At 35.2% G+C, this 21326-nt stretch overlaps 2 protein-coding genes across 9 annotated transcripts in view; one reads left to right on the forward strand and one right to left on the reverse strand.

Moving 5' to 3' along the window:
- FANCL (FA complementation group L) overlaps positions 1–7029 on the forward strand; it is a 304302-nt gene extending 297273 nt beyond the window's left edge. For all 5 annotated transcript variants that reach the window (XM_082744360.1, XM_082744361.1, XM_082744359.1 and 2 more), the window contains 6 exons: positions 3207–3290; positions 3784–3829; positions 3904–3985; positions 4797–4913; positions 6147–6218; positions 6519–7029. In XM_082744360.1, the coding sequence (XP_082600486.1) occupies positions 3207–3290; positions 3784–3829; positions 3904–3985; positions 4797–4913; positions 6147–6218; positions 6519–6554 (437 nt within the window). In that variant the 3' untranslated portion in view covers positions 6555–7029. The remainder of the gene's footprint in view (positions 1–3206; positions 3291–3783; positions 3830–3903; positions 3986–4796; positions 4914–6146; positions 6219–6518) is intronic.
- VRK2 (VRK serine/threonine kinase 2) overlaps positions 6597–21326 on the reverse strand; it is a 119824-nt gene continuing 105094 nt past the window's right edge. For all 4 annotated transcript variants that reach the window (XM_082744354.1, XM_082744353.1, XM_082744356.1 and 1 more), the window contains 2 exons: positions 21129–21290; positions 6597–6931 (listed from right to left, as the gene is read on the reverse strand). In XM_082744354.1, the coding sequence (XP_082600480.1) occupies positions 6626–6931; positions 21129–21290 (468 nt within the window). In that variant the 3' untranslated portion in view covers positions 6597–6625. The remainder of the gene's footprint in view (positions 6932–21128; positions 21291–21326) is intronic.

Genomic DNA, 21326 nt, shown 5'->3' on the forward strand with positions numbered 1-21326 from the left:
TTCTTTCCTGCTTTGTCAAAGATTAGTTGACCATATAGTTGTAGGTTTATTTCTGGGTATTCTGTTCCATTGATCTAGGTGTCTGTTTTTGTGCCATTACCATACTGTTTTGATCACTGCAGCTTTGTAATATAATTTGAAGTTTGGAATTTTGATGCCTCCAGCTTTGCTTTTCTTTTTCAAGGTTTCTTTGGCTATTCAGGGTCTTTTGTGATTCCATATAAATTTTAGGGTTGTTTATGTTCTGTGAAAAATGTTGGTAGTTTGATAGAGATTGCATTAAATGTGTAGATTGCTTTGGTTAGTATAGAGATTTCATTAAATGTGTAGATTGCTTTGGTTAGTATAGACATTTTGACAATATTTGTTCTTCCTATCCATGAGCATGGGATGTCTTTACATTTCTTTGTGTCATCTTCAGTTTTTTTGATCATTGTTTTATAGTTTTCAGAGTACAGGTGTTTCACCTCTTTGACTAGGTTTATTCCTAGGTATCTTATTTTTGGTGCAGTTGTAAATGGGGTTGATTCCTTTATTTCATTTTCTGCTGATTCATTATTGGTGTATATTAACGGAACAGACTTGTGTATGTTGATTTTGTATCCTTCAACTTTACTGAATCCATTTATCTGTTCCAGCAGTCTTTTGGTGGAGTCTTCTGGGTTTTCTATATAGATATCATGTGTTCTGTAGAGAATGAAAGTTTGGCTTCTTCCTTGCTGATTTGGATGCCTTTTAATTCTTTTTGTTTTCTGATTGCTGTGGCTAGAATTCACCTGTGAAGCCATCTAGCCATGGATTTTGTTTCCTGGGAGTTTTGGATTACTAATTAAATGTTTTTGCTTGTTATCAGTCTGTACAAGTTTTCTATTTCTTCCTGATCCAGTTTGGTAGTTTTTATGTTTCTAGGAATTTATCCACTTCCAGGTTGTCCCAATTATTTGCATATAAATTTTCACAATCTCTAATAATTGTATTTCTTTGGTGTTGGTTGTTATTTCTCCTCTTTCATTTGTGATTTTATTTATTTGGGTCCTTTCTGTTTTCTTTTTGACAAGTCTGGCTAGAGCTGTATTAATTTTATTTTCTCAGAGAAACAGCACCTGGTTTCATTGATCTTTTCTATTGTTTTGTTTAGTTTATCATTTATTTCTGTCTTAATCTTTATTATTTCTGTCCTTTTGCTGGCTTTAGGCTTCATTTATTGTTGTTTTTCTAGCTCCTTTAAGCTTAAGGTTAGGTGGTTGGAGATTTTTCTTGCTTCTTGAGGTAGCCCTGTATTGCCATATATACTTCGGTGTTAAGACCACTTTTGTTGCATCTCCACGGTTTTGGACTGTTGTTATCACTTTCATTTATTTCCATTTATTTAAATTTCTTCCTTTATTTCCTGGTTGACCCCATTCATTGTTGAGTAGCATGTTGTTAAACCTCCATTTATTTGTGGTCTTCCTCAATTTTTCTTAGGTGGGTTGACTTCATTGCATTGACTAAAAAAGGGGGTGGTTTCAGTCTTTTTGTATTTGGTGAGGTCTGTTTTGTGACCTAATATGTGATCTATTCTGTAGAATGTTCCATGTGCTCTTGAAAAGAATGTGTATTCTGCTGTTTTAGGATGGAATATTCTGAATATTTGTTAGGTCCATCTGGTTCAATGTGTCATTCATAGCCATTGTTTCCTTGTTGCTGTTCTGTTGAGATGATCTGTCCATTGATGAAAGTAGGGTGTTAAAGTCCCCTACCATTATTGTTATTATCACTTAGTTCTTTTATGTTTGTTATTGTTTTATATATTTGGGTGCTTCTACTTTGGGTGCATAAATATTTGCAGTTGTTAGATGTTCTTGTTAGATTGTCCCCTTTTTCATCTCTTGTTACAGTCTTGGTTTAAAGTTTAGTTTGTCCATAGTTTAAAATAAAGCTATCCTATGACCAGCAATTGAACTACTAGGTATTTATCCAAAAGATACAAACAGTGATTTGAAGGTGAATATGCACCCCGATGTTTATAGCAGCAGTGTCTGCAATAGCCAAAATATGGAAAGAATCCAGATGTGTCCATCAATAGATGAAAGGATAAAGAAGATGTGGTATATATAAATACAGTGGAGTATTAGCCATCAAAAAGTGAAATCTTACCATTTGCAACATTGTGGATGGAACTAGAGGGTATTATGCTAAGTGAAGTCAGTCAGAGAAAGACAGTTATGATTTTACTCATATGTGGAATTTAAGAAACAACAGATAATCATAAAGGAAGGGATAGAAAAATAAGATGAAATCAGAGAGGGAGACAAACTGTAAGAGACTCTTAATCATAGGAGACAAAAACTAAGGGTTGCTGGAAGGGATGGGGTGAAGGGATGGGATAATTGGGTGATGGGCTTTAAGGAGGGCACTTGGTGTAATGAGCTCTGGGTGTTATATGCAACTGATAAATTACTAAACTCTACCTCTGAAACTAGTAATACATTGTATAATGACTGAATTTAAAGAAAATAAAGTCATTTGTCCAATGTAAGTATGGCTACTCCCTCTTTCTTTTGATACCCATTTGTGTGACAAGTGTTTCTCCACCCCCTCCTTTTCAATCTGCAGCTATCTTTAGGTGTAAAATGAATCTCTTGTAGGCAGCATATAGATGGGTCTTGTGTTTTTTTTCAATCCATTCTGAAACCCTGTGTCATTAGATTGGAAAATTTAGTCCAGTTACATTGAAAGTGATTATTTTTAGAAAATGTTTTGATAAAACTTCTTAAAAAGTTATAAACATGTTTGTCTTTACCATTTATTGTATTTCTGGTCTTTTAATTTTTGACCGCAGTTCTGCTTTTCAAGAAAGTCATGGAAGTCATTTAGATAACAATTTCCTAATCTTATGATTTCTTTTAATGTTAAAGATCTTTATCACTCTATAGGTAACTTTTTAATGTATAATAGAATTCTGACCAGAATTCTAGTATAAATTATAGTAACTCAGTGGATTGACTGTGTATTTTGAAACTTTGGGTGGATCGCCAAATCTTTAGTCATAATCATAATTTCAAAATTTATTTCTCTTAGACTGTAAAATACTAATATACTTACACAAAAACTATAAAACATTGGCTAATCATTTGGTATAGTAAGTACCAGATAGATGCCCCTTTATTTTTTGTTTGATGAACTTTTCTACTTCTATAAACTTCAATATTCTTTTATTTTAGGAAATAATGTTTCAATAAATATAGAGGTTGACCCCAGGCATCCTAGTATGCTTCCTGAGTACTGCTTTCTTGGAGCAGATCATGGTATGAGATCTCATATTTAAATGTTTTTAACAGGGTCATAAAATTCTTATCTTGCACTGTTAAGATATTCTGAAATAGTAATTATTGGTAATCGTTTTAAATGAAAATATTCTGAACTATGTACTTTTGTGATGTTTAAAAAATATGATTTGGATTTTCCAGCCAAGTAATTAGGAAATTCTGTATTTAACTATTTATATTTGTAAGTTGTTAAGAGAATAGATTTTAAAAGTTCTCATCAAAAAAATAAAAACTTTGTAACTACAAGTGGTGATATGTTAACTAACCTTTGTAGTGAGTGTATTGCAATAAGTACATATACCTAATCATTATGTTGTACCCCCAAGACTAATACAATGTTATTTGCCAATTATAGCTCAGTAAAAAAAAAAAAAAAAAAATTCGGTGTTTAATGTCTTTACAAAGTGAGAACAGCCGATGCTAAATTATTAAACTTTTTTTTTTTTTTTTTTTTTTTTTTTTATATCTGAAGTGGTAAAACCTCTGGGAATTAAGCTGAGCAGAAACATACATTTGTGGTAGGTATCTCTGCAATACAATTGTTCTTTTTCTATTTTGCAAATTTAACAACACATTTTTTTTATGCTTTCAGGGATCCAGAAAATAGTCTGTTACAAAACTTGAAAGATGTTTTAGAAATAGATTTTCCAGCTCGTGCTAACATGGAAAAATCTGTAAGTTTTATCAGTGCTTTGATATTCCAAACAGCATAGCATAATGAAAGTTAAATGTTCTTCTTTTAGACACCAGAGAAAAATGAGGCTGAAAGGGAGGGAGTTGGAAGAATATTATAACAGACTTCTGAACTGCAAGCAACAGTAGCATCAAAGAACTTGTTAACCTTTGATTAGTGGTTTAAGTATACTTTTTTCATGGTCTTCGCAGCAATAACGTGATTAATGACAGACATCTTTATTATTAAAAATAGGGGGAAAGGTCCAAAGTAGCTAATGAGATGTTTGGATATTCTGTTACTATCTACTTATGGATGATTGAAATAAAGTTTTAATTAACTAGATGTTATTTGTGAAAGGTGGCAGTACAGTTTTTAAAAATGAATAGACATTACTATGTTGTAAAAATAATAACCTTAGAATTGATTTTTGATAAAGTAGCTGGGGTTGCAGACGGTTAAAGTGGTAGGGATGTTTTTTTTAATTCCTTTAGTTACAGAATTTTGAAATTTAGTAATCAAATGTCAGTTCTTCTCTTTCATACTACAATGGCATTATACTGAAGTACAATATGGAGAAATTATCTAAGCCCAAAATAGAATTTATTTTGAGTATATCTGTGTGCATTACTTACTGGATGAAAAAGGAAGCACTCTTCTTAGCAATAGCTTTTCTAAGGTGTTAAACAGTCATATAGCTACCTTTATAAAAAACTTTATAAAAAGTTAATATTTATCTATACTATATTCACTTTTATGTTACGTGTATGTTTTAAACACATATACTTATCAATATTTGTTTTCTTTTGAAGGATTTTTCTATGGATTGTGGGATTTGTTATGCCTATCAGCTTGATGGCAGCATTCCTGATCAAGTGTGTGATAACTCCCAGTGTGGACAGCCTTTCCATCAAATATGCTTATATGAGGTAGAAATAAAATAAAAATAACCTTGGCAAGGCTTTTTTTGGCTACCATGACATAGGGAGTATGCATATTTGAAATACACAGAGTGTAAATTCTGTTTAGTGAATGGTGATCTCTTTTGCCATTGGCCCCTTTATCAGTTGATTTCCAGATGCCCATGTGCTTTTATTTCTTCATCCTGGTTACTAGTAAGTGAAGAAATGTCCTAAAGTATCCCAAGAAAGGAGAAAATGTATCCAGAATATATTCATGGACTGTTTACTGATGCTAACAAATGAAATCAGTGGTACCTTGGACTGTTTAAGGCCTCCTGTAACTCAAGGCAAACTCTGTAGACTCATCCAAGAGGGAGTAGTGGCAATAAGGTGAAAGGGAAGTAGCACTATTGAGTATCTATTACTTTTCAGAGTAGACTTAAGTATAAAATAAATATAATAATCATTTGATATTGAGAAGAATGTATTTTATGCTCTAAAAGTGTGATAGAACTCTCAGTGACATTTTATTTACTGTTATTTACTATATGTGAAGTCTGCTTTCATTCCTGTGTAGTCACTTGATCTCTATAGCATTCATCTTAGTGCACAGTTGACTTGATTATATAGAGCACCTTTCAGTTGTATAGTGCTTCCTGTCTTCCTTAATATCACCTACCATCTTTGCACTTAGCAGTTGGTGTTAACAATGGAGAACTTGGAGATGTCAATTTACCTTACATAAAACCATTAAATATCAAGTCTAATTATAGAGATATTCTTAAGGGAACGTGCTTTTTTTGTAATAATGAATATTCATTTAATTTTTAAAAATGGATTGCCTCATGCTTCTAATTAATGGATTGAGAATTGACCCACTATTGGTGATTAAGACCTAAATATTCAAGAGCCTATGGTATCTTTTACAGCAGGAGTTCTTAATTTGTAATGATTTTAGGTGGGGTCTATGAACCCCATGGACTTGTGTGCATTATTTTTGTATCTTTTGGGGTTGAGAAAGTACATAAAGGGGCCTATAATTTAGCTATAAACCAGTGGTATAAACCCTGAAATCCATGCTGGTCTCCCCTTGTTATTCAGCATATTACCAGTCTGGTATTGGCTCAGGAAATGTTCCCCTTACTTTTTGTTAAAAGAAAATTAAGAAGGTCAATGTTTGGGAATAAAAATACTTGGAGTATCTGTAATTTGTAGTCATGCTGACACTCTCCCTTTATCTTCTCTTTTTAAAACCTACAGTGGTTGAGAGGACTACCGACTAGTAGACAGAGTTTTAACATCATATTTGGTGAATGCCCATATTGTAGCAAGGTAAGAAAACCATTAATCACATTTCATAAAGTGTGCCTAGCTTATAGTAACATGTTCTGGAGGGTAAGCTGATACACTACATACATATCTATCTTAAACATTTTGTTACTTCTGTTCTTCTAGATATATTTTAAAAAAAATAAAATTGTCCCTATGAATAACATTGTTTTTTAAATTGCTCCTTTGGCCAAAAAAGTATTTTCCAAAGTGTATCATGACACCCATTTTCTAGCATAAAGCAATCTTACTTTTAGAATGTCCACAAACTTAATGTGTTAAAATGTATTCTCTTTTTACAAGCCAATTACCTTGAAAATGTCTGGAAGGAAATCCTGAAATAAGAATGTAACATTTCTGTGAAGAACTGGCAACTTTAAAAATTATCCAAAGGATTTTATTTGATATCGTCATAGAAGATATAAAGCAAGACATACTAAAGTCAAAAGAAAAAGAATGATGAAGCCGTAGTAATACATGTCTGCCTTCATCTCTTCACTCAGAGTAAAGTCTGTCATCTCCATACCAGTTGTAGACGTGTGTGTATACCAAGATGAAGATCTCCAATTACTGACTATGTCTGGACTGGCAGAATCTTGATAGGATTCATAAAATGAATTTGGGAATTGTATGCTACTGGATTGTTGTGGAGAACTTTTTATTTCATTCAGAATTTCTTGAGACTTACAGTACTTCTGTCGTCTTCTTGTGCTTTCCTATAGAAAAAAAAATACGTATATTGTTAGGTTTGAGTTATCCTAGTATTTTTGTATTCTGTAAGAATACTAAATACATGTTACATAAAAAGAACAAATTTTTGTATATTTTTCCTGAGTTTAGGTCCTGGATCTTACATTATAGAGTTTACAGAAGTACTTATACCACATTAAGCAACTGAAATCTAGTTAAACTGATAGGTCCTTTTAAATCAGGAAATACGCTGTCTCATAAGTAATTTATCCTCTAAACATATGATGAAATATGAAAACTAAATTTTCTTGGCAAGACAAAAAACTGGGTTTAATCGTCGATGGGCAAGACAGTCATAATTAGAAAGCTTTTTGGTCATTAATAATTAGTGATTCCAAGGGAGCCAAGACAGCAAACAAGATGGTAGGGGCAGTGCTCTATGTCCTCAGAGCAGTCTCCTGCCCAGGCTCCAGAGAATGATGTCTTCCAATAACAGACCTTGAGAAGACAGCTGGTTAAAGTCCTTATTTGTCCTGAAAGTTGATCCAAGAAAAGATGCTCATTCTAGTCTCCTAGCCAAAAAGGAAACAAGCAGGCTCTACAAATAATACAGTGTTGAGCTGGAATGTCTAGAAGCATATGACAAAATTTGTGAAGAGATTCTGCCAGAGTCTCATGAAGATAAACATTAACCTTGTACTTTGGTAGGGACTTGGAACACAGTATACGGCAAGTATGATCAAGTGGTCTACCTCTGGAGGTAGGTATCTACTTAATGGATATCTTCATAATGAGTAAACTCAGAAAAATCAGGTATTTGTGGAATTCATAAGGCAGCCATTTCTTAGGAAGAATCAGCAGCTGACCCATGGCAAGGATCTAGTATATGTGAACTCAGATCTTAGCAACCCCAGCCAGGAACTGTGACTACATAGGGCAATTACTGTCCAGCAAAAAAAAAAAAAGGATTGAACACAATCTCATTCAGAATCCTAGCAGGCTTTGGAAATGCAAAGAACTGAAAATAGTTAAAACAACCTTGATGAAGAACAGAGTTGAAAGACACACTTCTCCATTTCAAAACTGACCACAAAGCTAGAGAAATCCAGACAGTATATGAGCAATTGGTTTCCAACTAATGTACCGAGGCAATTCAGTCCATGGAGACAGATAATCTTTGACAAGGATGCAGAGACAACTAGACATCCTTGCAGAAAGATTAAAAACACAAACAAACAACAACAAAAAACCCCTACCTCATTTTATACAAAAAGTGTAGACCTAGACCTAAATAAAATAGCTAGAATCTAAAAATTTTAGGAAAAAACAAAATCTTTGTGTCCTAGAGTTAGGTAAATCGTTGTCATATATTAAATTCAAAGGACATCATTTTAAAAAAATTAAAAGACAAGTCACAGATTGGGAGAAAATTCTGCAAACCACTTATCTGATAAAGGACTTCTATCCAGAATATGTAAGGAAGACTTGAATAGGCAATTCTCTAAAAGCGTATGAAAAGATGCTCAGCATCACAGATTGTAAGAGAAATACAAATCAAAACCAGAGTGAGAGATCATCTTACGTCTTTTAGGATGGCTGTTATCCAAAGAACAGAAAGTAACAAATGGTGAAAATGTCTGGAAACCTTTGTATACTCTTGGTAGAACTATAAAATGGTGCCTTCATTAAGGGAAACAATACAGAAGGTTCCTCAAAATATTAAAAGTCAGATTACCATATTCTGGGTATATATTCAAAAGAAATCAATTTAGCTTCTTGCCGACCTATCTGTACACCCATCATAGCATTATTTATAGTAGCCAAGAGGGAGAAACAAATATCTATTGGTAGATGAATGGATAAATTAAGTGTGGTAAAAAAAATAATGGAATATTATGCAACCTTAAAGGAAATCCTGCCACATGCTCCAATATGGATGAACCTTAAGGAAGTTATGCAGAGCAAAATAAGCCAGTCACAAAGGGACATACATAATTCCACTAATACAAAATATTTAAAGTAGTCAAGATAACAAAGTAAAAAGGTAGTTGTCAAAGTGTAGGGAAGTTGGTATTTTATGGGTCTAGAGTTTCAATTTTGCAAGATGTAAAGTTCTGGAGATCTGTTATACAGCAGTATGAATATACTTGGCACTACTAAACCTTACAGTTGAGGTAAGTTTCATGTGTGCAAAATTTACCACAATAAAAAATTTTAAAAGATTTAAAAATAATATAGTGATTCCCAACATTTATCATGACATGGCACCCTTTACTCAATATACATGCCACATATTGGGTAAGGGAACAGGCTATTTCTAACCAGAGGAAACTGCCCCAGGGTGGATACTGTGGCATATCTCTTTGAATGCTCTAGGAAGAGACCAACCACTATGGACTGAACAGATACTGATACATGCAAGTTCCAGAAATTTCTTAAATGTTTTTTAACATCATTCCTATTGGCCAAAGCTCTGAGAGTCAGTTCCCTGTTCTTAGCTTGTTGGGAGATTTTTCTGTTTCTGCTTTACCTCAGTGTCCTGGCCTGCCCTCTCCTTGTACCATTTATCAAGTAACTTGGAAGAGAAGAAATTTATAAACAAGACAAAATATTTCAATCTTCATTTGATGTAGTACCATCATTCTTCACGATAGCTACCTTCTTGACCTCTAAACAACCATTCTTCAAAGAGCCTTTTTTACCCCACAAAAGTCACTTTAAGGATACAGAGTTTTAGAAGATAAGTTACTTCTACATAAGGTATATAAAACAAAATAGATGTCTTAAAGATACTTTAGCTCTTCTACTTAGAAGAAACTGTTGGGAGTCAAATAACTAACTTTAAATTACTCTTTACTACCCGAGAGCCAATAAAGATACACTATCACAATTTTCCTAAATTTCTGTCAACTTTAGAGGCACCTGGCTGGCCCAGGATAGAGCATGTGACTCTTGAACTCAGGGTCATGAGTTCAAGCCTCATGTGGGCATGGAGACTACTTAAAAAAAAAAAAAAAAAAAAGTTTTGTCAGCTTTATTTGCTAAAGGCAAAATGTGCAAATAATTACTCCTGTGGACTCAAGCATTGTTCTTCCACAATAAAAAAGAGATAATGCCATCAAATTGTCTATTTTTAAAGGCTGAGGCTACTGGTAAGCTAACTTCAGTAGCATTTATATATAACTTATATGTGGAAATGGATGACATCCCATCAAGGTAAGAACAGAAGTCAAGCTACTAAAATTTCAAGATAAAATTGTCTACTATGTAACCCACGTACCCAGTCTCTCTGTAAGCGCAACAACTAGTATCAAATGGGAAAGCACTCACCTAAGGATTTAACTACCAGTTGTCTTCAGTGCACTGAGTGATCTGCTTGGAAAAGAACCTGTGGCATGGGCTGTAAAAATGTTGTGAGCTGCCTGTTCTGTGAATAAAGACTGGAACACAGCCACGCTCATTTGTTTATGTATTGTCTATGGCTGCTTTTATATTGCAGTGGTGGAGTTGAATTGTTCTGACAATGATTAGGCTGTAAACCTAAAATATTTACTATCTGTCTCTGTAAGAAAAAGTCTGATCTATGGCATAGTTTTTCAAACATTAGAAAACGCATACAAATCACCTTGGGTTCTTGTTAAAATGCAGATCTCATTCAGAAGGTCAGACATGAAGGAGACCTTAGAGTCTGTTTCTGAGAAGCTCCAGGTAATGCCAGTGCAGCTGGCTGGCTCAGCACACTTTCAGTTGCAGGGGTTTAAGGTATGCAGTGATCTACTCTGCTAGTATAGTGTTTCTCAACCTGTGAGAGTTTTGTGCTACAGTGTACATACAGGACAGCTCCTTAACCCAGCTCCGTATGTCCACAGTGATGCTGTTCAGAAACCATGAATTCTGAGCAAGTTACTAGCCTCGAATGCATATCAGAGTCAATTAGAGACAGGAAAAATACCAACACCCCTTTTAGTTCTGGCCATGAATAATGGGCATCTGACCTCCCCTCCTGCTGTGGAAGCCCATGAAATAAAGTATACAGTATAAGAGAGTTGGACAAAGTATATGAAGCAACTTATCAGGCACAGAAAATAAACAAGGCTGTGATTCTTGAAGCAAGGAAAACAGCCCAGATCTTACGCTACAGTTTCAGATGGTATTTACCTTAGATCAGCCTCCAAAAGGCCTAAACAGAAGTAAGGACATGACTCACGTTGACCCACCAATAAATACCTACCAGGATAAAAGTCAGTATTCTCTAAAGGAATACAGGAAAATGTAGAGTTTCAAGAACTGACTAGCATCCACAATATTCAGCTCATAATAAAACTTTACCACACAGGGAACAGGAAAATGTGAAAAGAAGAGAAATAGATGTGACCCAGATGGTGAAATTACCAAACAAAGACAATGAAACCTCTATGTAAGTATGTTCACAGACTTAAATGAAAAGTTAAACATAACTAATGAGCAGATTGGGAGACTCAGCAGAGAAATGAGAACTACAAAGTGCTTCTGGAATGGAAAAATACAGTACATGAAATTAAAAATCCACCAGTTAGGTTTAATAATCAACTAGAGGCCAGGCAAAGGATCAGACTGAAGCACAGCAAGATAAAAGACTAAACTGAAAAAACAGGGCCTCAGAAAAGGGCTGTGAGAAAAGGTAAATTATTCTAACTTGCATGTATTTGGATCTCAGAAGGAGAAGAGGGATTAAGGGCATGAAATCAGAGCTGAAACTTTTCCAGTTTGATGACAATTATCAACCCAGAGATAAAAACAAAAAACCTCAATGAACCCAAAGCAGAATAAACATAAAGACAGCCATCTCTAGAAAACCAAAAATAAAGAATCAAATATTAAAAGCAGCAAGAAGAGACACATACAAGAATGTCAATGGTAAGAGTAACTGTTAACTTACTAGAAAACACAAACAAACAAGAAGACAGGAAATAGCATCTTTAAGTTCAGAATGAAAAATCCCATATCCAGTTAACCCTTCACAGTGAAGGTGAGGGGCATCTAATTCCAGACAAGACAGTAAGTACATTCAACTTAATTCCTTCTTCTAATTACTACTAATTAGTTTTAGACAAAAGCAACTAACAGAACTTTCTCCAAGTTGTAGAATAGAAGGCAGACTGGATAAGGGCCTTACTCCACAAGGAAGGACACAGCCACTAGTCTAACTCCAACCCCCTTCCTTTTTAATGCCTGTTTAACCCAGCCTGGGCTATAATGTGGTCTACAGTTTGAAACAGGAATATACACAGATCAAAAAGTTCCAAGAAAAGCCTGCTGTCTTTGAACAATGGATCAGCCAGAGGGCAAGTATACAGTTCAGAATACTTTGACTATACCTGTTATACTCTAGATGAATACCATGAGAAAAGGTGTCCCCCTCCCCCCTCTACTTCCCACGAGGTGGTGTGGAAAGTGGGGAGTAGAGTCCTGTCAATGTATCGCCACCCTCAGCTAACCAGGGAGCACACCTGCCTCCCCTCACTGAGGAGACTGAAGCAGAGACTTGTCAGCAAGACCATCCCCACACTAACAAAGCAGTATCCTCTCCCACTGGGGTTATTTATGAGACAGAGCCCTGTCAGCCACTTCCAGCCTGAACAACTGAGGTGGTACTTCTCCCTCCCTGCCAGATGCTGCGGATACTCAAGGGATAATGTGGAGAGGAGCCTACTGACCCATCATTGCCATGCATTAAGAAAAGGCAATACCCCACATCCTTCTAAATAGAAAACCCTGTTCTAGGCAATTAACAGACTACAAGAGAGATAACTAGTTAAGCTATAGAAAAAAACTGGCCCCAGAAACCAATGGGATCTAAGTGCTATTTATAGAGAACTCCACCTCAAAACAGAAGAATGCATGTTCTTTTCAATTGCCATTGGAACATTCAGCAAGACTGATCATACCCTGGGTCATAAAATAAACCTTAACAATTTAAAAAGTATAGAAAGTGTATTTTCAAATAATAACATAAATTAGAAATCAGTAACAAAGAAAATGGAAAAAAAAAGTCTTCAAACAATTAGCTCTAATAGCCAGGGTATCGAAAGAAGTCTCATGAAAAAGTACAAAATTAAACAAAAAATATAATACATGAGGATTTATGGGATGTAGTTAAATCAGGACTTAACAGGACATTTATAGCATTAAATACTACATTAGGAAAAAATGAAAGGGTTAAAAACAAACTAGAGAAAGAAAAGAGAAAATAAACGAAGAATCAAACTGAAAAAATAGGAAAATCTCCACAAACACTTGAAAATTTAAAAACATTCTTTTGGGACACCTGGGTGGCTCAGCTGGTTAAGTGTCCACCTTTGGCTCAGGTCATCCCAGGGTCCTGGGGTCAAGCCCCACATCAGGCTCCTTGCTCCTGCTTCTCCTTCTCCCTGTCCCTCTCCCAGCTTGCTCTCACTCTCTCAAATAAAATCTCAAAAAAATTAACATTTTTCTGAAAGGTCAGAGACACAAGATAAAAACATACTGAAGTAAATGAAAATATATCAAAATATATGGAATATATCTAACACAGTGCTAGAAATCTATAATATTAAATACCTAGGAAAAAAGAGAAGTCTCAATTCAATAATTAGACTTAAGTCTCCATCTCAAGAAACTAGAAAAATCCATAGAGGAAAGAAGAGCAGAGATCAGTGAAACTGACAACAGAAAAAGAGAAAAAAGCTCATTCTTTAAAAAACACCAATTATAATTGAAAAACTCCCAATATCTAGAAAGTACTTCTACAGACTCCACAGCCATTTACAGGATTTAAATAAGGGAATACTATGAACATTTCTACACAAAAATATGACCACTTATATAAAATGGACCAATTCTTAGAAAACCACAAATAATCAAAAATAATTCAAGATGAAATAGATTAGGGGTTGGTAAACTGTGGTCGATAGTCAAATCCAGCCCACCACCTGTTTTTGTAGAGCTACCAACTAGGAATGAATTTTACATATTTAAATGGTTGGGAAAGTATTTTGTGGATCTCAAACTTACATGCCATAAAATTTTGTTAGAACTCATTGATACTCATTTGTTTATGTATTGTGCGTGATGCTTTTGTGCTACAATGCACAGATCAATAGTTGTAACAGAGACCATGTGACCCTGTAAAACCTAAATATTTAACTATCTGGCTTTTTGCAGAGAAGTTTGACCACTCTTAATATTGAATTCATAGTTAAAAAGGAAAAAAATCCTTAGGCCCAGATGATTTTACTGGAGAATTCTCAAACATTTTAAAAACAACACCCCCCCCCCAAAAAAAAGAGAGCAGGAAAGAAAGAAAAAGAACAGCAGTTCTACTCATTCTCTTCCAGAAAATAGGAGGTCAGCACTGCCATGATACCACAACCAGACAAAGACACAGAATAAAAAGAAAACTGTATACCAATAGTTCTCATTAACAGACGTAAAAGTCCTCAACAAAATACTAGCAAATTGAATCCAGCAACATGTGAAAAGAATAATACACCATATCCTCGTGCGGTTTATTCAGGGAGTCAAAGACTAGTTCAGTGTCTTGATTCAAACGCTAATAAACGTCTTCCACCGTGGCAACAGTATAAAGCTGAAAAATCATATGATTATATTACTAACTGATAAAGCAAACCATCTGATAAAATCAGTACCCATTCATGGTAACTTGAATACACTAGAAATGCAAGTGACCTTTATAAACTTGATAAAGAACACCTACCAAAATCTATAGCTAACATACTAAATGGTGAAAGGTAAAAAAGTGGAAACTCACATGTTCAACACTACATCCACAATACTATGTACTTATTAATAAAAAGGAATGAACTAAACTATGATACATGCAAAACTCAGATGGATCTTTAGAGCATTATGGTGAATGAAATAAAGCCCATCTCAACAAGTTATGTAGTTTATAATTTGATTTTTACAACATGCTGAAGATATCAAATATACTAATGCAGAACAAATCAGTGCTTTCCAGGGATTAGGATAAGGGGGAAGGTGCCCCTATAAAGCAACACACAGAAGTTTCTTTGTAAGGGAGTTTCTTTCTAGAACAGTTCTGTAGAGTAATTGTGGTGGTTACTCTATACATATAGTAAAATTGTATAGGAACATACACACAAATGCATGTAAAAACTGATGACCAGGGACGTCTGGGTGGCTCAGTTGGTTAAGCAGCTGCCTTCAGCTCAGGTCATGATCCCAGCGTCCTGGGATCTAGTCCCATATCAGGCTCCTTGCTCCGCAGGGAGCCTGCTTCTCCGTCTGACTCTGCCTTCCACTCTGTCTGCCTGTGCTCGCTCTCGCTCGCTCTCTCTGACAAGTAAATAAAATCTTAAAAAAAAAAAAAAAAAAACTGATGACCAAATAAGGTAGTTAATATGTTCTTGGTTTTGAAAATTATACTATGGTTATAGGATGGTCATTGGGGAAGCTGAGTGAAGGGTACATGGGAGCTCTCTGTTATTGTTGCAATTATGTTACAATGTTAATAAATTCGGAAGTAAAATATAGTTCCCCCTCTCCCCACACCAAAAAAAAGTAAAGGTGAAATAAAGATAGTTTAGACAGGTAAGAAGTGAGAGAATTAGTCTCCAGGAAACCTATAGTACAATAAATGTTAATCAAACTTTTTTTTTTTTAAAGATTTATGTATTTATTTTAGCGGGAAGGTGAGAAAGAACAGGGATGGGAGGAGGGTCAGAGAGAGAAACAAGCAGATTCCCCAGTGAGTGGGGAGTCTGACACATGGCTTGATCTCAGCACCCTGAGATTATGACCTGAGTTGAAACCAAGAATTGCCCACTTAACCGACTGAGCCTCCTTGGTGCCCCTAAAGGAATTTTTCCAGGAGGAAGGGAAATGAACCAACTGTAAACTCAAATGGGGATATTTAAGACTTTTTCTTCTTCCTTTAATTTGAAATAAAACTGATTTTTTAAAGTACCATAGTTAACTGCATTGTGGAATTAATTACATATTAATTAGTTTTATAAAAATGAAATGTATGACAACGATAGCAACAAGGATGGGGATAAATGGAAATGTGTTTTCACAAGGTTCTTACATTATATATGAAGTGGTATATTAGATCAAGGTAGATTGTGGTATCTAAGTTTAAGATGTATATTGTAATTTCTAGAGCTATGCTAATGTAGTAGCCACTGACCACATATGACTTGCACACTTGGAATATGGCTAGTCTGAATTAAGGTGTGCTGTTAGTAAACACACCATATTATGAAGACTTACTATGAAAAAAAATATAAAATGTTTCAATTTTTATTACAATGTTTTAGATATTGATTTAATTAGAGTATATTATTAAAGTAAACTTTAATAATATACCTGTTTCTTTAAAATTACATATGTGGCTTACATTTTATTTCTATTAGAGTGGTTTTAGAGCTGGGGTTTGCAGACTTCTCCTTTGAAAGGCAGATAGTAAATATTTTAGGATTTTGGGGCAGTCTGTGACACAGTTACTCAGCTTTGCCACTATAGCATGAAAGAAGCTGTAGACAATATGTAAGAGACTTAGCAAATAAGTCTGGCTAGGTTGTAATATAACTATTTACAGAATTAGGTGGCTTGCTGAATTTGGCCCATAGGCCATAGCCTGCTGAGCTAAAGTACCCACTACAACAAAAACAAAAGCCCAGAAACCAAAAAAGAACCCCAAAAAGTATAGTTTAAAAATTGAAGAGATGAGAGATAAATTCTCCATTACTCCAAAAGAAAGCAGGAGGGAGGTAAAAAGTGACAAAGAATAAACAGGGCAAAAAGAAATCAAATAGATTGTAGATTTAACTCAACTACGATGATTATATTAAATGGATATGGAGAGATGAAAAGGAAGTTTTGTGAGGTTGTACAAAAGAAAAGGACAAACTCTGTTAATTTACAAAAGTATTCACAGACACAAAGAAAACTCCACATTGAGCACAGAGCCCAACACAGGATTATGGATTAAGGATTATGGCCTTAATCCCATGAAGTCAGAATCACTACCTGAGCCAAAACCAAGAGTCAGGTGTTTAACCAACTGTGCCACCCAGGCGCCCCACTATACATTTTAGAAAAGAGACTTAAGTTCAGCTTTTATCTTAAGAAGCTTGAAAGAAGAGAGTACCTAAAATAAGTAAAAGGAAGGAAATGATGAAGAATGGAAATGAGTGAAATAGAAAAAAAAAAAACAGTAGATAAATCAACAAATCCAAAAACTGGTTCTTTGAAATGATCAATAAAAATGATAGGCATCGGGGCGCCTGGGTGGCTCAGTGGGTTAAAGCCTCTGCCTTCGGCTCAGGTCATGATCCCAGGGTCCTGGGATCGAGCCCCACATGGGGCTCTCTGCTCTGCAGGGAAGCCTGCTTCCTCCTCTCTCTCTGCCTGCCTCTCTGCCTACTTGGGGTCTCTGTCTGTCAAATGAATAAATAAAATCTTAAAAAAAAAATGATAGGCATCTAGCTAGACTATCAAAAAAAGAAAAACTAAAAAGTTACCATTATCAAGAATGAAAGAAGGAACAATCAAAATGGATACTGAAGATGTTAAAAGATTAATAATAGTATCATGAACTACATAATGCTGAGGAATGTGATAACTTAGATGAAATGGACAAATTCCTTGAAAGATACATATTACCAAAATTGACACAAGAAGAAAAAGAAAATCTAATAATTTCATTATTCATAATTATAAATTTTCCTACAAAACTCTAGACTCAGATGATTTTCTTACTAAATTCTATTAAACAATTATGAAAGACAAATCTTAGTAAAATACTTCCTGAAAATAGACACCTCCAACCGATACAATGACCTGAAAACAAAAGCACCCAAGGATATTATGAGGAAAGATATTACAGATTAAGATCTCTCATTAATGTAGATATAAGAAAAACCCCTTAATGGAATAATAGCAAATCAAATTCAGTATGACAACACATCATAACTAAATGGGTTTTATCCAAAGACAAAAGGTTGATTTAATATTCAAAAACCAGTGTAATTCCTTATACTAATAAAGGAGAAAAATCATATGATCAGGAGATCCCCAAAATTACTTAATATACATCCATGACTTAAATTTTGTTTTCTTTCAACAAAGTACAATGAAATTTCCTCAGCCTGATAAAGGGTATTTAGGAAAAAACCTATAGCTAACATCATATTTAATGGTTAAAGAATGAATATTTTCCACCAAAGAACAGGAACAAAGCAAGAATGCCCACTCTTGATGTAGTATTAGAGGTCATGGCAGGTGTGATAAAGCATGAAAAAAAGATATAAAAGGCATACATGTTGGAAAGGATGAAGTAAAACTCCCATTCACAAACATGCCTGATGATGTAGAAAATTCTAAGAATCTTTCAAAGAACTACTAGAATTAAAAAGTGAATTTAGAAAGATCACAAGATTCAAGGTCAATATACAAAATTATATTTACAATAGAATTTAAAATATTTAGAGATAATTTTAATGGAAGATGTGTAAGATGTCTACACAAAAAAACTACAGAACACTGTTGAAAGAAATGAAAGATCTATACAAATGGAGAGGAGTATCAGTTTCATGCTTTCGAAGACTCCAGTGTGTTGCCCCTAAACTGATCTTTAGATTGAGTAGAGTCACAATCAAAATCCCATGGTGCTTTTTAGTGAGAATTGAAAAAACTGGTTCTTAAATTTTATGGAAAGGGACAGAATCTAAAATGGCCAGTGCATTCTTGAAGAAAAGTGTTGAAGGACTTCTGCTCATTTCAGAACTTGTGAAGCTGCAGTAATTGATGCAGTGGAGCTCTGGTATAAGGACAAAGAGAATTGAGAGAAGAGAAGAGAGTCCAGAAACAGACCATTACTTGGAATGTCAGGGGACTTTTGAAAAAGATTCCTGTGAAACTTAATTAGGAAAAGGAACCTCTTTTTACACATGGTGCTGAGACAGCTCGCTCTCTATAATGCAAGAGAAGGAATCTTAACCCCTTCCACCATACACCAGAATATCTGACATGGCTCAGAGACTCAAAATGAAAACTAAAACTATAAGCCTTTTTAAAAAGGTGTAGTAACCTGTGACCCTAAGATAGGCAAAATTTTCTCAGGTTTCTTTACAGAATAAAAAAAGACAAATTGAACTTCAAAGAAAAATAACACAGTTTTTGCTCACTGATGACACTGTTAGATAAATGATAGGCTACACACTAGAACATATCCATAGTACAGATATGTAAAGAATACCTACAACTCAGTAATAAAGAGACAATCATCCACATAAAAATGGATCAAGACATTTCATGAAAGAAGATACAGGATGGGCAGTGAGCACATGAAAAAGTGCCCAAAGATACTAATTATCAGGTACATGATAACTGGAATCAACAGAGATACTAATACATAAATATTGCAATAGCTAAAATTAGGAAGACCAACAGCAGATGTTGGGGAAGATCTGTGATTACTGGTGGGAGTATAAAATGGAAGTATTTGTCAACTTTTTATTAAGGTGAACATACATCTGCCCTATGAAATAGCAGTTCCACTTCTCAGGACAAACAAAATGTATCCATAGAAGGACTTGTGACACAAAGCTATTATTCATGGTGACTAGAGCCAGGGGCAGCCCAGTTATTAATGGGAGACTGAATATATGAATTATGATGTAGTTCCACAATGGAGTATTACTCAACAAGAAAAAGAAGAAATGACTAATATATATGCAGCAATGTGGATGAACTTCAAAAATACATGCTGAGGAGACCTGGGTGGCTCAGTGGGTCGGAGCCTCTGCCTTTGGCTCAGGTCATGATCCCAGGGTCCTGGGATAGAGCCCTGCATCGGGGGCTCTGCTCAGTGGGAAGCCTGCCTCCTCACCTCCCACCCCGACTGCCTCCCCCTCTCTCTCTGCCTACTTGTGATCTCTGTCAAATAAATAAATAAAATCTTAAAAAAAAAATACATGCTGAGTGAAAAAAGCCAGACACAAGAGTTTATACTGTGTGACTATATGGTATGTGACTTTCTAGAAGACGCTAAACTAGCCTAGTAATGAAAATCAGAACAGTGGTTGTCTGGGAGAAAGGGTCTAACTGAGAAAGAGAACAAAGAGCTTTCTGGAATGATAAAATCTGTACACATGTATCACAATGCTATCCCAATTAAAATAAATCAATGTCTTTGCTTAGAACCTGGGCATCAGTTGTTTTTTTTTTTTTTTTTTTTATAGTCCCTCCCTACCTCCATACGTAAGTGATTACGGTGGACAGTAACAGTTGAAAAAGAACACTCAAGAAATCTCAAAAATTTGTCAGCAAGCAGTATTGTAAATTTATAAATGGGAACTATAACTGCAAAAGATTCTTACTAGTACTAAAGAGCATTCTCTGGATAAACATGCATGCTTGCTAGTTGGATAAGAAATGCCCAACTTGTATATGTCTAATTTTCGTCCTGGCTGCCAAGAAGTTCAGAGCCAAATTCAGTGTTCAGTTTAGTGATTAACATCCCAGCTGCCTGATAGACCAATCTGTGGGGTGGGGGGGGGAACGGAAGATGGTGGTATTAAACGATCCTGTTCCACATCTTAAACTACCTCAAACCATTTGGGGGAAAATGACGGTATATAAGTGATGGAAAATGTTGGTCATTTTGGAAAAAATTTCTTTTTCACTGGAGATATAAATACATTGTATGCTTCTTCTTGTCAAAAAAAGGTTAGCTCTGGAAGGACTCTTGCTATTGCTTGGACGAGTCCTCTGCTAAAGGAAGGTCACTACCCGACCAAATGATGGAATAACATTAAAAAATGCATCATTTTAAAATACAACCATATCTACAGGGAGACTCTTCACTTACCTTCGATTGTAAGGGTGAGGCTGGAGGAACCCACATCAGAGATGAATATGTTAAGAGTCCCTAATGGATCATAGATGGCATAAAAAGTTTAAGTGCACTTCATTACATTCTTAGGCTAAAGAAAGAAATCAGATCTGTACGCAAATGTGCTCACTGTCGTTCTGTTTCTGTGATGACTGGTGTCGGCTGCTTTGATTTTATCCACTGGATAGGATCATTTTCTGCCCTTTCTCATTTAACAAAACCATACAACCTTGGCCCTCAGGAGAAAATACAATTTCTTTACTCCCATAGGGCATATTCTAATGCAACATGAAGGTAAAAAGAAACAACAAAAAGCCTCTCACCTGAACTGTGTCACTGCTAAGCAATCCAGTCGGTGGCTCCACTTTCTGTACTTTTCTCCCTGTTAAGCAGGACTCAGCACTTCTCTCACTATGGATGTTTTTCTCTATTAACCTATTTTGCATCTGATTGACTTGCTTTGTGGCAGCCTTTAGAGAAACAACCTGTTGATAGAGAGTAATCATGTATAACGAAAACTT

This window comes from Mustela nivalis (assembly GCF_964662115.1).
Source record: "Mustela nivalis genome assembly, chromosome: 8".
In the NCBI taxonomy this organism is placed as follows: domain Eukaryota; kingdom Metazoa; phylum Chordata; class Mammalia; order Carnivora; family Mustelidae; genus Mustela; species Mustela nivalis.